At 40.4% G+C, this 15,325-nt stretch overlaps 2 protein-coding genes across 3 annotated transcripts; both read right to left on the bottom strand.

Annotated features, from left to right (window-relative positions):
- Positions 1-750: 750 nt before the first annotated feature.
- Positions 751-10,328, bottom strand: LOC105363145 (GTPase-activating protein CdGAPr-like). Of its 2 annotated transcripts, none has more exons than XM_011500760.1 (7): positions 10,200-10,328; positions 5,922-6,097; positions 3,777-5,840; positions 3,255-3,448; positions 2,874-3,175; positions 1,693-2,800; positions 751-1,440 (listed from the first exon to the last, which is right to left on the bottom strand). In XM_011500760.1, exons 2-7 carry the CDS (start codon positions 6,006-6,008, stop codon positions 972-974), a joined length of 4,224 nt encoding a protein of 1,407 aa, XP_011499062.1. In that variant the 5' UTR covers positions 6,009-6,097; positions 10,200-10,328; the 3' UTR covers positions 751-971. The 2 variants fall into 2 exon arrangements, with proteins under 2 accessions (XP_011499062.1, XP_011499061.1); XM_011500759.1 differs by lacking the exon at positions 751-1,440 and having other exon boundaries at positions 2,205-2,371; positions 2,511-2,800.
- A 3,640-nt stretch (positions 10,329-13,968) lies between these two features.
- Positions 13,969-15,316, bottom strand: LOC105363322 (uncharacterized). The gene is made up of 3 exons (XM_011500990.1): positions 15,196-15,316; positions 14,582-14,965; positions 13,969-14,386 (listed from the first exon to the last, which is right to left on the bottom strand). The coding sequence occupies exons 1-3, from the start codon at positions 15,244-15,246 to the stop codon at positions 14,099-14,101; spliced, it is 723 nt and encodes a 240-aa protein (XP_011499292.1). The 5' UTR covers positions 15,247-15,316; the 3' UTR covers positions 13,969-14,098.
- Between the last annotated feature and the right edge of the window lie 9 nt (positions 15,317-15,325).

Raw genomic sequence — 15,325 nt, 5'->3', positions numbered from 1 at the left:
TATTGTCATAATATTTGCTGCCGGACCTAGTGTCGATACTAATGGAAATCACTTAATGATTCGAATAACCATTATCGGTTATTGAGTCCTTTGTGCTACAAGAGACTATAGAAAGTGACTATGGACTCATTGTCAAGTAGCATGCTACTATCTAACAGTTTATCACTAATAGAGAAAGTGTCGATACATGTTTCAAAACATCATCAATATCACCTTTATCATAGTATTGTTTATCAGTGCTGAGACAGAAACATAAGTTAACTTAACACAGTAAGGTTTAAAAAATCTAAAGGAAGATTAACATGTACAAAAGTTATTTTATACCATAGCAGACCAGTCCACAATGGAAACATTAATTTCTTTGCAAATGACCTTTAAAGTAACGATTCACATACTTGATAAATTACAAGGCTAGTTTATTCATAGGATAAAAGCCTGGTACATTATCTCGAGCATTACGCAGGCGTCATCTGTTAATCAAAGTATAAAAAAAAAAATAGAAAAAACGAAACAAAAAAAAAAAATAGAAATAAAAAATTAATCGAGGAGCTATAGTGCATTTTCAAGAATGTATCAGTTCTTAGAAATCTCAACAAATTCGCCTTTCAATTATAAGCAAGCGATATTTTTTTCTTTTTTCTTTTTTCTTTTTTCTTTTTACAAAAAAGATACAACAATAACTAGATTTACAAACAATAAAGTGTGCGCTTTTATATATATATATATATATATATATATATATATATATATATATATATATAAAGAAAAAGAGGATATTAACGTATCAACGTATTAACGCATCGTGCAGTATTAAACTCATTCGTTAAAAAATTTCTCTAATAATATATAGTTCATAAAAGTTCATTGCACGACTTTGTAACAATTAGGCTTGTTCTATATTTCCATAATCCATGGCTTGGTACAATAATTAATATTCAACTGGTCGTTCGGTGTAATGAAGGGGTCGGGGGTCAAAGTAGAGAGGGTCTGGAAGCTCGCTGTTTCAGTCTCGCCAGCAAGGCTTGCTCTCCGTCCTCTTTGCTGTTCGCGCTTTCGCTCGCCGTCGACGAACTCCCCGTCGCCCGAAAGCTCTCGGACCTGTACTTGTCCCTCAGGAAAGTCCGCCTCTCCTCTTTGTACTTTTCGATCCGTTCGCGGCAGCGCGGGTCGTCGAGATCGAGACCGAGGTTCTTGTTAAGCGACTGTATCGACCGCTCGGCGGAGGCTCCGGTCTGGGAGCTTGACTTGCTGCCGACGTTGGGTGTCGAGCTGTGCTGCTGGGGCGTCTCTGGCTTGATCTGCGGCTGCTGGTCACCCATACCGACTGCGCTGTTGGTCATCTTATTGAACTTAGCCTCGTCGAGAGAGCGGCTAAGCGCGGCTCTAGTCGCCCGGGCGTGGCGGGCTCGCAAGCATGGAGGTAGATGGGCCGCCGGAGCGCTGCAACAATTATGCATTAATCTAGTTTGACTACGAGGTCAATTGTATGGACTAAGGCTACAAAAGTCACCGAGGATGACCTATGTAGAAATGTATTTCAAATACGACTACGCTCAATGTCGTATTTAAACGGTTTTTATTAGCTCGATAAAAGATTATTAATGCAATGAAATAGAATGAGCGGTGAATCGCGGGTTATCATTATTTTTTGTACCAATAGCTTACCTTTGATTTTGGTTGCTCGCAAGAGACTCGTCGAATTTTCCTCTCGCATTCTCAAGCTCCTGTTTCATTTTGTGTTCGCGTACAATTTCTCGTCCTATTTCCGAATCGAAGCTTCGCCTATCACGCACGAGGTCGGAGTCGTATCGCCTTCTTGTTGAAATTGGCTCGACTCTGTCTCCACCGGATAACCTCTGCAATGCCAGCTCTTGCAAAATAGTGGCGGTGTCTTTATGTATAATGGAGTCTCGTACAAGACTCGTGGTGCTGGATGTAGAGACTGTGCACGGAGTATCAAGGGTAATGTTTACGGAAAGCATATCTGGAACATGAGCCATTTCTTCGGGTTCTACAGCCGCACTTTCAGAAGGGATAACGACATCAACGTCGTCTTGTATTCTGGTGCGTTGAGGGCTACTCGGACTACTAGATTGTTGCTGACTGATGCTTTTTGTATTATACTCGGTATGTGTAGTACAAACACTGCTACGATTTGTAGTTTGTCTGAAAGATTCGCTACGGCTCTTTTGGCTTTCTTTTGATTCATCACAATTACTTCGTTCGGCAGCTTTCTCCTGCCGTTCAAGCGCCAAAGGAATCGCTTGCGCGTTGTCGTACTTGACTTCATTCAAGAATCGATTACTCTGATCTGGGGTGTCAATGGATTTGTCCATCTCGTTTTGATTATTTTCGCGCCGGTTTGACTTATCTAATAAAGGGTTCCAACTGGCTATTGGATCATTTTGATAATTCGAAAGATTTTTGACATTCAATGCCATTTGACACACCGAGGTATCGCAACTGCTTTTATTAGTTATTAAATCACGTTTTGGAAGAAGTATACTCGCCTTCATCGACACTAACATCTCTGTTTGATCAACTTGATCAGAATTTCGATTTTGCGTTACATTTGAGCCACTGTCCTCGCACGGAGAATCAAAGTTAGAATTCGTTGACTGCGCATTTCCTTCACAATTATAAGTGCCATCGGATACTGAATAACACATAGATTCCTGACAGCTCTTGGGCGTACTTGAACCGGACGAGCACTCCTCCACGGCTAACATTTGCGTATTCTTTGTGATCGCAATCCGATGCAATTGACTTTCATCTGCACCATTGGATGGAGATATCGTATCTGTAAAAAGCAAAAAAATTAAACTTTTGAAAAGTCACAAGTGGGTTTGCGAATTATTCGTATGTGCACCAACCTGACGGTAGATCTGTCATGAGCCACTTATTAGCGTTTCTTAAATCGTTAACATAATTAGGCGCTTGTCCCGACGAAAAGCTCGTCACTTTCTCTCGGGGATCTAAGGGAATGAAATTTGAATTCGAACTGTATTGGTAGCTTTGCTCATACGTCATTAATGAATCCAAATCAGTCATGCTTTGCGAGCTCGATAAATTGCTATTATTGGCGTCAGTTGGCTGTCCTCGGGGACTTTCGACAACGGTTCCAATTTTGCGTGCTGGCTCCTCTCGATGCAATCTGCTCGGAATGCAGTCCAGCCTGAAATAAAATAAAAAGCTCGGTCTCAGAATGTCACTTTGTGCAAACTGGAGTTCAGGACTATTTATTTTATATTTACCTATGGAATTCCACTATACTGGTACCACCCAATAACCGCTCGCATGGCCTCATCTCTTGGTCAAGCGGCTCCAAAGGCGCCGAACCCTTGGTTGGCGTGATCGGCGTCGATCCTTCCGACAGCAGCGGCAAGTATCCCGGTGTCGGTAGTGGCGATGGACTTTCCATTTCGTGCACGTCCGCAGAGAGCATAACCTGGTAATAGTTAAAATGCCACGTATTACGGATAAATCGATTATTGACACACGAAAGAAATAAAAAAAAAAAAGAAAAGAACTTTATGAGATGGTACTTCTTGTCAAAGGTATTCACAGTTTCTTTAATATCGATATATTCTTATTAGTTTCCGTACTTTTATGTGCATCAAAAGAAACGCGCGTTAAAATTAAAAGACTAAAAAAACAGTGAGGTGCCGACGATGTAAATATGAATAAGTAGAGAGAGAGAGAGAGAGAGAGAGAGAGAGAGAGATGACAAGTAGGTGCTTTTTGCGATTTACTTTCAAGTATCTCAGTTGTCTCACCTGATCCGGGCTCTGGCTGTCGATGAAGCGGAGCTCCGCTTCGCACTGAAGCCGCTCCTCGAGGCGCGATCGTTTTCGCCTGGAACCAGCGGCTCCAGGCAGCCCCGGCACCGGTCCCTCTAACCCCGGAAGCTCCGTTGATTGCTCCCCGAGTTGCTCGAAATACGAGTCGTGTGATACCGAGCGGCTGTGTCCACAAGAGCGGGTGCCTGTCGGGCCCATCGGCAACGGGCCCAAACCATCCTCCGGCAGGCCCTCAAGGCTGTCGGCGCTCTTGACAGGGCGAAGCCTCGGTTCTGGGACCACGTGGGCCTTGGCCGCCTGTCGGCCCCCGAAGAGAGCACGCCAGTTAAGCGAGGGCGAGCGTTTTGATCCGCCGGTAGCACCGCCGCCAGCGCCGCGCCGACGAGGTTGTCCGCCCGGGGGCAGCTCGATGATCGTGTGGTAGCGAGCCGGAAGTCCGGCCGATCCCGCGCCGACCTCCAGGAGTGCCGGCTCCGCGGGCAGCGAGCGATTCCGCGCCTCCTCGAGGCTCAGCAGACGCTTCGAGCCCGCGGCGACCGCGAGGGATTTGGGCCTCTGGCCCGCGGCTGCAAACACGAGCTCCGCGTAACGTATGAGGAACTCCGTGACGACGGCTTGAACGCCAACGCCCTGGAGGGCAGCGACGCCTGCGAGCTCGAGTTCCTTCGAGCGAAGGAGGTTCGGTGCCCAGACGATGGCGAGGTTACGCGCCGTCATGCCGGTCTCGTCGCCGCGCGCGGCCACGCGTTCCAGATGCCGGACTAGGTATTCGAGGGTGCGATAGTGCGGCGGTGGTAGCTCCCGCACAGCCTCGCGCATCCGCCGTAATCGCTCGGCTTCGCCCGCGGGCCGTACCGCCCCGACGAAAGCCGCGTACAGCTGGTAGGTGCAGAGGGGGTTCGGCAGCTCGCGAAAGTACATCTTCAGGAGGGAGGCGACTGAGTGGATGTCCTGACGGATGCCTCCGTCGGTCTGGAGAGTCGGCGGTCGGTCCTCGTCAAAAGCGTGTCGCAGCCGCTGGATATTGGAGGCGACGCCGCTCAGCCGGTAGATGCCGTCGACGAGGCCGTGGCGCTCGATGAACTCGGCGCAGCAGCTGAGGACGCACGGCACCTCGCGACCGGAATTCAGCAGGTGCTCACCGAGATCGCAGCCGAAGACGCGCTCTCGCAGGATGCCCGATTGCTTGAGGCGTCGCCGCGACGGTCGATTAAGAATGAACGAGCGAAAGAAGGCTATGAGCTTGCCGTGTTTACGGAGCACCGGCTTGACCGGCTGGAGTCGCCCCGGCTGGAGTCGCTCGTGCGGTTGCTGACCGGAGGTCGCGAGAGCCAAGCGACGCGGTAGCTTGTCGCCAAATACGGCCACGCACTCCGCGGGAAAGAAGCCAACGGCGAAACCGAGCTTGCCCCGCCACCAACTGCTCTCACCCGCGGGTGGCATGTCGATAACGGATATCATGTCGCCGATTTGGAAAGAGAGTTCGTCCTGGGCCTGGGCCCGATATGGTCGCACGGCATAGGCTGCAGCGACAGCGGGCGTGTTTATCGGACAGGAATCGGCCTCGGGTACGAGGATGCGCCGGCCTCGGTTGTCGAGCTGCAGCCAATTGAGCACTGGGCCGCAATTGAGGCCCTCGTGGCTAAGCTCGGAGAAGCGGCGCAGGTAAGCGCGTAGCCGCTCGAGGGTCTCCGCCGCGGCTTCCACGTGCTCCTCCTCCAGATCCGGCAGCATTGAGAACTCGCGGTCGAAGATACAGCGATGCAGCTGACGGTCGAGCATGAGCAGCTCCTCGCGGCTGCGCTGGAGGGTCCAGCAGGCGTCGCCCGATGTGACGCGCACGGTGAAGCTGTCCGGCTCGCCGGTCTCGGCCATCGAGACCTCCAGCTGCCCGAGCTCCACGTGCTCGTAATGGAAGTGCGCGCACTCGTCGAGCTTGGGGAAGCGAGCGACGCTGCCCATCTCGTTGGGCCCGAGCTCACCTCGGCCGGAGGCGCGGCTGCCGCCGCTTCCGCCACCGCTGTTGCATCCCTCGGAGCCCTGTCGGTCGTATCGAACGATTAAGCGGTTATTGGCTATGGTAATGGGGCTTAAGCGAAAGGGCCGGTGGCTCGTCCTGACCTTGACTGTGCGGGGCTCGAGCTCGGTGAGTTTGCAGGCCCGTGCTCTGTCGAGGGAGGCTCCGGGCATCCTGTGCAGTCTTTTCATCGGGCGGCTCCGAGGCACCCGGGACTCCTCAGCCGCGTGGTCGACGTGTTCTCATTCTGGGCTTCTCTGGTGCTGGCATGACCGGATACCTGCAATCGTTCTTTTTTGTACATCTTCTCTCGTTATGCTGTACAGTGCGACTTTCCCAAGGCAAAAGCCTTACTTTTTCATCATTTTGCAAACGAATGATTTATGTAAGAAGTCAGGCCTTCTTATAGTTATAACATTTTATCAAAAAGAAAAATTCCTTCAATCTCGAGGAGTATATGCTAATGCAAATATTCTCAATTAATTCGTGCTTACATGACAATTTCCTCGCGTGCTTCCATCTATAGCACTGTCGAAACGTATGGTTTAGTCGTTATTAAACGAGCTATTTTAATTTAATACACTCATCTTAATACGTTTATTAATGTAAAGTTGCTTTCATCAATTCATTTTCACTTATTAATCTAAATATATTTACATACATTTATTACGTTCACAGTATATATCATATCAAAGTTAGTTTTTGATTTTTTAGTTTAAGTTTTTGTTTTTGATCATGGTTCGGTAAATTATTTGCTCATAAAAAATAACGTATATTTTCATTTGTTGCTTATAATAAGAACTTCTCGTTTTATACATTTAATTATTATCGTTTATCAATTTCTACAATATTTATAATATAAATATAATTTTAATCATGATGTTTTTAAATTCAATTTAACCTTTTATCTATTGTATGATTAAAAACTAGTTTGTATAATTCATTTTTTCCCTTTTTTCCATTTTTTTTTCAAGTATAAATATACACCAGACTCTTGAATTTTAAAAGAATTTACGAAGCATTATTAATTAATAAATTTACATATCGAATATAATAGAAACAAATTGAAGCGAGTTTCGAAATTTATATTCATTTATACGTATTGTATGATATATTTATATTTTTAATGCTATTATAAATATCAATATTAATTGCATTAAAAAGGCATTAAAATCGATTTAAAAAAGACTAATGAAGTATATGATTTAACATCTATGAAACGGATTTTTAAACGATGTATAGTCGAGTTAAGAAAAAAAAAGACTTTTGAAATTGCCGTTCATATACTTTTGGTCCATTTCAAATATTATTTTTTCTTAATAAACATTGGCGTAATACGATATTTTTATTATTAAAATTAAAAATGAATGTATCACATAAAATATAGATTTAGAAATTAGAAAATTTTATCGGAATGTTAGTTAAATAAAACATAGATCGAATAAGCTTTAATGCTTAGAGATAAATTTAACTATGAAGTTTTGTTGATTATACACTATTATTCAAGAAGGCGAGTGGGAGTTTCAATACATTACTTTTATGAGTGTTCGAGGACTTACATTTAAACAAGAAATATAAAAAAGGGCAGACTAATTTGAAATAGGCAATAAATTATTTTCAGATCTGCAAAATACATAATAATTTCATCGAAGATTGGTAAGTCCTGGTAAGTTGTCCATACAATACAAGACAATTAAAAAAATATTCATTTGAAACAGCAGCTTTTATATAGCTGTAATAAAATTAGAAATTGTTATGAAACGAACGGTGGTAATAAAAAAATATATTAAACAAAAATTATCGATAAATAACAATGTTACTTTTAAGTTAATGATAATTAGTAGCAAAAGTAGAAAAATAAATGTGAAATGACTGAACGAATGATTTTAAAATCAATTTTTGAAACATCAAGCACTGATATTGTACTAATATATAAAATGTATAATAATAATAAAAGTAATAGTAATATCAATAATAGTACTACTACTATCGCTACTACTACTACTACTACTACTACTACTACTACTACTACTACTACTACTACTACTACTACTACTACTACTACTACTACTACTACTACTACTACTACTACTACTACTACTACTACTACTACTACTACTACTACTACTACTACTACTACTACTACTACTACTACTACTACTACTACTACTACTACTACTACTACTACTACTACTACTACTACTACTACTACTACTACTACTACTACTACTACTACTACTACTACTACTACTACTACTACTACTACTACTACTACTACTACTACTACTACTACTACTACTACTACTACTACTACTACTACTACTACTACTACTACTACTACTACTACTACTACTACTACTACTACTACTACTACTACTACTACTACTACTACTACTACTACTACTACTACTACTACTACTACTACTACTACTACTACTACTACTACTACTACTACTACTACTACTACTACTACTACTACTACTACTACTACTACTACTACTACTACTACTACTACTACTACTACTACTACTACTACTACTACTACTACTACTACTACTACTACTACTACTACTACTACTACTACTACTATTAATAATAATAGTAAGAACCACAATAGCCTTGTAATTCTTGGTATATTGTCCATTAAGTCAAATGTATTGAAAATTAAATAATAGGAAGAAAGTTCGTGCCGTTTTAGAAAAAAAATCTCTATAAATAATAAAAGAGTAAAATAATGTACAGCAAGCAGTATAGTATGAAAAAGATCCACGGAACCACAATCTTGTCAAGTTATTAATATCACATAAAAATGAAAAATATGTATATATATATATATATATATATATATATATATATATATATATAAATATACAATTGCAACTAGCAAAAATATAAGTTAATGCTAGAGGCAAACTAGGACAAAGTGGAAGATAATATTCAGATTGCTCATAAAAGGTGGTAGAATGAGTTGATGCAATTGAAAGAAGAATCAGTATAAAAGAGAATTTATTGTCAAGAATTTTTAATAATTATTGTATCTATGCGTTATTTATTATTATTATTTTTTTTTTTTCATCGTTCTTTAAAAGAAATTTAAATGCTCTTAAGCTCTTAGTTTAAGTATATTAACTAAGTATATCTATATCATTTATACTAGAGAAATTAAATTACCAATAACATAATTTTTATCAAATAATAAAAAAGTACTTCAAAATAACTAATACAAGTAACTGTTCATTGTAAATGGATAAGTACTAAGAGAATATTTACGAACTTTACTGTACATCTTTATTTTATTAATTTTTTAAAAAAGTTTAGTTGAGTGAAGTTTCCGTCATTATATTTAGGGGGAAAGTAACAACAACAAGCGAGAAAAAAATAATACATTGAAACAGTTAATGGTATAATCGATACACAGTTATGTACAAATTGAGAATTACGTATGTAATATATGTAATAGTGTGTAAATTCTTTATCCTATTTTATTTCTCATTTCATTTTACTCTAAACACAAAATTTATTAAATTTATTTCAAAATTAACTTTAAAGGAACTTTCATAGGGATTCATTTGGTAATTAACCGAAACCAATAAACATCAAGACTATTATAATATAGTAAGAGAAACAATTGCAATATATTATCAATACGTAGGATTTGTAAATAAAATTACAATAATAATCAGGTCTGGTGCTAATTAATCATTGCTAATTAATAATTTCTATAAAAAAAAAAAAAAAAAATCAACGTATGAAATAAGATGCTGCGGACCGAGCAGCGATAAAACGTAATTTTTTTTCCTCTTTTCTTTTCGTTTTTTCTCTGCTTCTCTCCCCCCCCCCCTACCCACCACCCCACACCCCTTTATATTCATTAAGAATGAAAAAATGCGCTGAACTCGTCGAGTCGGGCCGATGCATTTAGTACGGGAAGTCATGAATGTAGGAAGAGGATGATTGACGTTCGTATTATACAGCGAATGGGAATGAGAAAGAATGAGGAAAGAAGGAGGTGGAAGAATAGAGTCGCGGATGTCGATTGGAAATGAACGGGAGAAGATGGCGAAAGCGAATGAGAGAATTCGCCTATGTAACGGCTATCGAAGCCGTAGCAGTAGCCAGTAGAGTAGCTGTAGCAGTAGCAGTAGTAGCAGCCAACAGCTGTCACATGCTGCGCGTTTGTAAACACAGGCATAACACGCCCATCTCTAAATGAGCAGAGGCAGTAAAAAACGATGGAATAATGCCGTGGGCCGTGATCGGTAACGGCGCCCAAATGACGGGACTAAAGCAGCCCGCATAGTCCGAGCATAGAAGAGGAGATAGAGGGAAGGCGAGGGCCCGAGGCTGTCTCGGGACCGCTCCACTAGGCTCTCAATAGCTACCTGAGGGGGATGGATCGTCGTGGATGAGCGACAAGCGGTTCGGGACTGCGCGCGGGTCCCCGTCGGGAGATGGCTCAAATCGCTGCCCGCCCGGACCCCGTACTCCAATGTGGGAGGATGGGGTGGGGTGGCGTGTGAGTGGATGGGGGGGGGGCGGAAGGGGGCAGGCTCCGGGTGAGTGGATTCGCTCGTCACGCCGCCCTCGGCCTCCCCGACGAGCGTAATGCCCTTTAGCACAGCGATCGTGGCAGCTCTTTCCTTGGCGCCTCTTCCTCGTCGTCCTCCTCGCGAACATAACCTCCAAGCGCTGCTGGCAACAATCGCCAGCGCAACATCTTTCCGATTCGTCCAGCGAGTGGCCTCCTCTACTTTATAAACACGAGAACGGCCAGGGAGTCGCGCATCCCGTCACCTATTAACACCTTCGCGCACATTCGACGATGTCTTCTTCTTCGATCACTCTACCACTCTACCCGAATAGCTCTGTTGCGAATGCCAAAGCAAACGTAACGCACCAACGCACGTACGAGCGAGCGAGCGAGCGCGCGCTGGTTCTCTCACTCACTCACTCACTCACTCACTCACGCACGCACACCTCCTCTGCAGGCTTCCTTCCACGCACACTTTTCCGATGCCTTCAGATCAGTCGATTCAGTCGAACGTTCAGTCGAGTGGACAGTGGCGCTCCTCTTTATCATCCGTGCGACCGCCGAGCTGCCAGTCCGCTGCGACACTGCGACAACACTTGACTCGATAGCCCTGGCCATAGCGCATTATCTACGTAGACGGCGTTCGCGCCTCTATTCGTCCTCTCCTCCTCCTCCTCCTCTCCCCTCCCCCTACTTACGTCCCTTCCCCTCGCCGTCGCCCCGTCATCGTCGTCCCCTCACCGCACCGCAACGCAACGCAACGCAACGCAACGCAACGCAACGCAACGCAACGCAACGCAACGCAACGCAACGCAACGCAACGCAACGCAACGCAACGCAACGCAACGCAACGCAACGCAACGCAACGCAACGCAACGCAACGCAACGCAACGCAACGCAACGCAACGCAACGCAACGCAACGCAACGCAACGCAACGCAACGCAACGCAACGCAACGCAACGCAACGCAACGCAACGCAACGCAACGCAACGCAACGCAACGCAACGCAACGCAACGCAACGCAACGCAACGCAACGCAACGCAACGCAACGCAACGCAACGCAACGCAACGCAACGCAACGCAACGCAACGCAACGCAACGCAACGCAACGCAACGCAACGCAACGCAACGCAACGCAACGCAACGCAACGCAACGCAACGCAACGCACCACAACAGCCTCCTCCGCGGCCCCCTTACACGCATTAACATCGCACGAGACGTCACGATGCTTACGAATTACAATGATTCGGTGGTCGTCGGCTGCTGCTCCCTGCGCCTCGACCGAACCATCGCATCGCAACAGCCTTTATTTTATTAACTCGCGCGTTCCGAGTTTTCGTTTTCGTTGATCGGCGAGCCCGAGACCCACTTGGCCAACCGACTGGCCCGATCGCCCTCACGGTTACTGCCTTTTCAATCACGACGAAATAAGGATCATAAACGAATGGTCTCGGCCGTTTTATTTGGCTCGCCTCCTGTCTCGCGGATAAAGAAGGACGGGACGAGGGACGGACTGACTGGGAGGATGAAAGAGATAGAGATAGAGAGAGAGAGAGAGAGAGAGAGAGAGAGAGAGAACTAATATGGCGACCTCGCTGTTATTAATGTTGCACTGTTTGTTATAGATTCATTGCGAACGTTAATTATTGCATTTCTTCGTCATTTCAATTCAATTCTATTTACGTATCGTCTTAGGAATCTTTATTTAAAGCAATGCCCGTGAAGTTTTGCAATGCGAGATAATGTTAGTTACTACGACCTTACTTTACTTGTAAATGAGCACGTTTATGTTAAAATCAAAATTTTATCCAAATTTTATCGTTAAATGCCTGTACGCACCCACATCGCATATCTTCAATATTGAACAATTCTTTCCAAGATGTTTGTACATTTGGCTCTTACTGAACGTGTACTAGGGACTGCTTTTTTGCATTTATCGATTTTGCATTCGTAAATCGTATTGGAAGAAATTAATAGTAACTGTACTACTATATTTAACGATTCAATATATTTTTGTGTTCTGAGCACGCGAGTATCGTCATTTTCGATTTCACATCACAGAAATGTAATATTATAGTTTGCTTCAAACGGTTCGCTTAACATTTCTTAGCTTTAATTTTTATACGGAAATTTACGTTTATGAAGAACCAAATAAATACATATTTTATAAATGCTTTGTAACATTTGTTTTTTTCTCTCTATTTTTTTTCTTTTTCGTTTTCGAAACAAACGTGTTAAAATAAAAAAGCTTAATGACGTCGCTTAATATGCTTTTTAAAAATGTTATTCTTTCCCAATAAGTGTGAATTAAAGTTTGAAAATTAATTGACAAAAATGAATGCAGCAGGACTATTGAAATTACTTTGGAAGTGTAATTGTTTAAAGTTTTAGAGGGGCCATGTAGAATATTAACATAACAATAACCGAATTTTTGGGGAATTGGCGAAAAAAATCTTTCAAAATTAAAATTAGTTGGACATGTAAATGTTTACTACGCATTATTATTTTTCTCTTCATTAACTTATATTTTGTTAAAGGATATAAAATAAAAATCAATTATTTTTAATATTCTTAAATTATAGGCACGTGTGAGCTACATTTTAAAATTAAGTTGTTTTAATTATTTCTTATTTGCAATATTCATTATGCGGGAGGAGATGTTTTGTCAATACTATTGATTACGGCAATTTGTCATTTATTATCGACAATTTTCCCATGTTTCACTTATTTTGATAAATAAAAAAACATTTACAATTTTTAAACATTATTAATAATATATATGTCTATATTTAATATAATATACGACACAGAATAAATTTTATAAATAAAATGTACAAAATAAATATACTTTATAGTTTGCTTAATATCTGTCACATTTCGTATTGACATTTCCTTTAATATTCTCAATTTGAATAATTTACTTGAGAATTATAATAGAAAATAAATTTAATGTAATAATAGTAGGCATTTGATAAATGAAAAATTATTATTCGAATGTTTTTAAGCTCATCTAGTATCTAATCATATTTAACAATATTATACAAATATATTAATAAGTAAAATTGAGAAAAATATTAAATTTAAAATTTTCTAGTATACTAATTTATTCAATAAAATTTTTATAAACGTAAATTTTGCAATAATACTTATAAAAAAGTGCTTTGTACATTGAGCTTTTAAGAATCCTTAAAATTTTTGCTCTTTTAGCGGACTCAAAATTTTTTAATAACCGAGTAAACAAATATTTTCTTAAATTATACAGTTAAAAATAAGTTTCTTATTGCTAAATTAAAGTGATCTATCCTATATCCTTATCCTATAAAAAAACAAAAAAAAACAAAAAAAAACAAGAAAAAAAAAGAAATTGAAAATAATAAAGATATTTCCAGTTACATAGTAATTTAATTAATTTTATTATCGTATATGATACATGTGTGACATAAATTGTTTTGACATATCGTAGAATAAAATATAGCAAAAAATAACTTTTGCTAAGAAATTTAATTTTATTTGAGTAATGGTACGATAGAAGATGTGGTGTTAAATCCATGTATTTTGCACCGATTCATAAGATTTACATTTTATTTATGTATATGAAATTTTCTAATAAAAATATAATATTTCTATTCAATGACCAACATAAAGAAAAGTTTGAAGATACCTTTAGAGAATGTTTAGAAATTAATCGTCAAAACTCTAACAAATAATATAAAAGTATAATAGACACGACTGTTCCTTAAAAACACATTATTTTGGTCTTCTTTTATTTATACAGGGTCCTTTGAAATTATTATTAACTTGAGCCAATAACAAACAACCAAGAGTTTCCTCAAAATTACCTGGATTAGTTATGCCGAGTAAATTCATGAGTTCTTTTTGAAAATCATTTTGACTATTGAGAAATATACATGTACAAGAGGAGCTTAGAATTTTACATGATAATATAATGTCGTCCATTCGAACATGATTTCGATAAATATATTGTTTATCTTTACGAAATAGAATTTTTATATTAGAGTCTAGTTCTTCTATTTGCTTAAAATATGATAAAAGTAATGTTGAAAATTCTTGGAAATATATGCTTTTAACTTGAAACTGAAAATAAATTTAGTTTGGGTCTAGAGTATGTTTTTTTTATCTTCTACATTATCATTATTATTATTATTATTATTATTATTATTATTATTATTATTATTATCATTATCATTATTATTATTATTATTGTTTTTATAAAAATGAAACACATGTATGTACCAAAAGCTTAATAGAGACGTAACATTTTAATGAAACATATTCCTTTTGTGCCTTCACCGTTTCCTCGGTAGCTATCTTAAATGTAGAATCTTTGGTACAAATAACTTTACGTGTCAGGATTACGGGTGTTGATTTTTCTTCAACCGTAGCAACAATTAGATCGGTATTACCCAAGTCTTGATTATTTGACAGTTGATTTTTCAGCGCATCTGTAAATAAAACTCTTAAATCTGGGAAACCAGAGCTACACTTTGTTACTTGAACGATAAAAAAATCATCTATATCAAAAATCTTAAAGTCTAGTTTTATGTAACATTTAGCCTTCCTTTTAAATCTTCTCCACAAGAGTCCTTGTACAATCTGTAGAAAAATATGTGAGCATTAATAATAAGAATGTGTAAGAGTGAGGAGCTTTGGGTGGTTGGTGAGGATTTAGTATGGATAGGCAAGAACGAATCACCGTAATAAAATCTAAAATAGCAAAAATTGTTTACAATAAGGTCAGAATTAATTTAGATAAATCTGTAACTATCGAATGTTGTTTTCGAATTTTCAAATAAAACTTGTAGGCCAGCCAACGGGCGTCATACCTCTTTAAGCACCTCTACCAAAGCCTCGACACTAATGCCGAGACTACTCATCCTTCGCCCGAGGTCTCTTCCCTTAAAACGATCCAGCAGCCAGGTGGCTTCGCTCGGTCTACGAAGAGGCTCGAGTCTC

The sequence above is a fragment of the Ceratosolen solmsi genome, unplaced genomic scaffold (assembly GCF_000503995.2).
Source record: "Ceratosolen solmsi marchali unplaced genomic scaffold, CerSol_1.0 scaffold27, whole genome shotgun sequence".
In the NCBI taxonomy this organism is placed as follows: Eukaryota; Metazoa; Arthropoda; class Insecta; order Hymenoptera; family Agaonidae; genus Ceratosolen; species Ceratosolen solmsi.
Note: the sequence above shows the minus strand (reverse complement) of the source record. Positions and strands in the feature narration are given on the sequence as shown.

Excerpts from the sequence above, each read along its gene's own strand:
- LOC105363145 (XM_011500760.1), bottom strand. The coding sequence starts at position 6,008 with ATGAAAAGACTGCACAGGATGCCCGGAGCCTCCCTCGACAGAGCACGG. Across the intron at positions 5,841-5,921 it reads TCGAGCCCCGCACAGTCAAG|GGCTCCGAGGGATGCAACAG; the intron begins GTCAGGACGAGC and ends TACGACCGACAG. Across the intron at positions 3,449-3,776 it reads ACAGCCAGAGCCCGGATCAG|GTTATGCTCTCTGCGGACGT; the intron begins GTGAGACAACTG and ends AACTATTACCAG.
- LOC105363322 (XM_011500990.1), bottom strand. The coding sequence starts at position 15,246 with ATGAGTAGTCTCGGCATTAGTGTCGAGGCTTTGGTAGAGGTGCTTAAA. Across the intron at positions 14,966-15,195 it reads TGGTAGAGGTGCTTAAAGAG|ATTGTACAAGGACTCTTGTG; the intron begins GTATGACGCCCG and ends ATTTTTCTACAG. Across the intron at positions 14,387-14,581 it reads ATACATGTGTTTCATTTTTA|CAAATAGAAGAACTAGACTC; the intron begins TAAAAACAATAA and ends TCATATTTTAAG.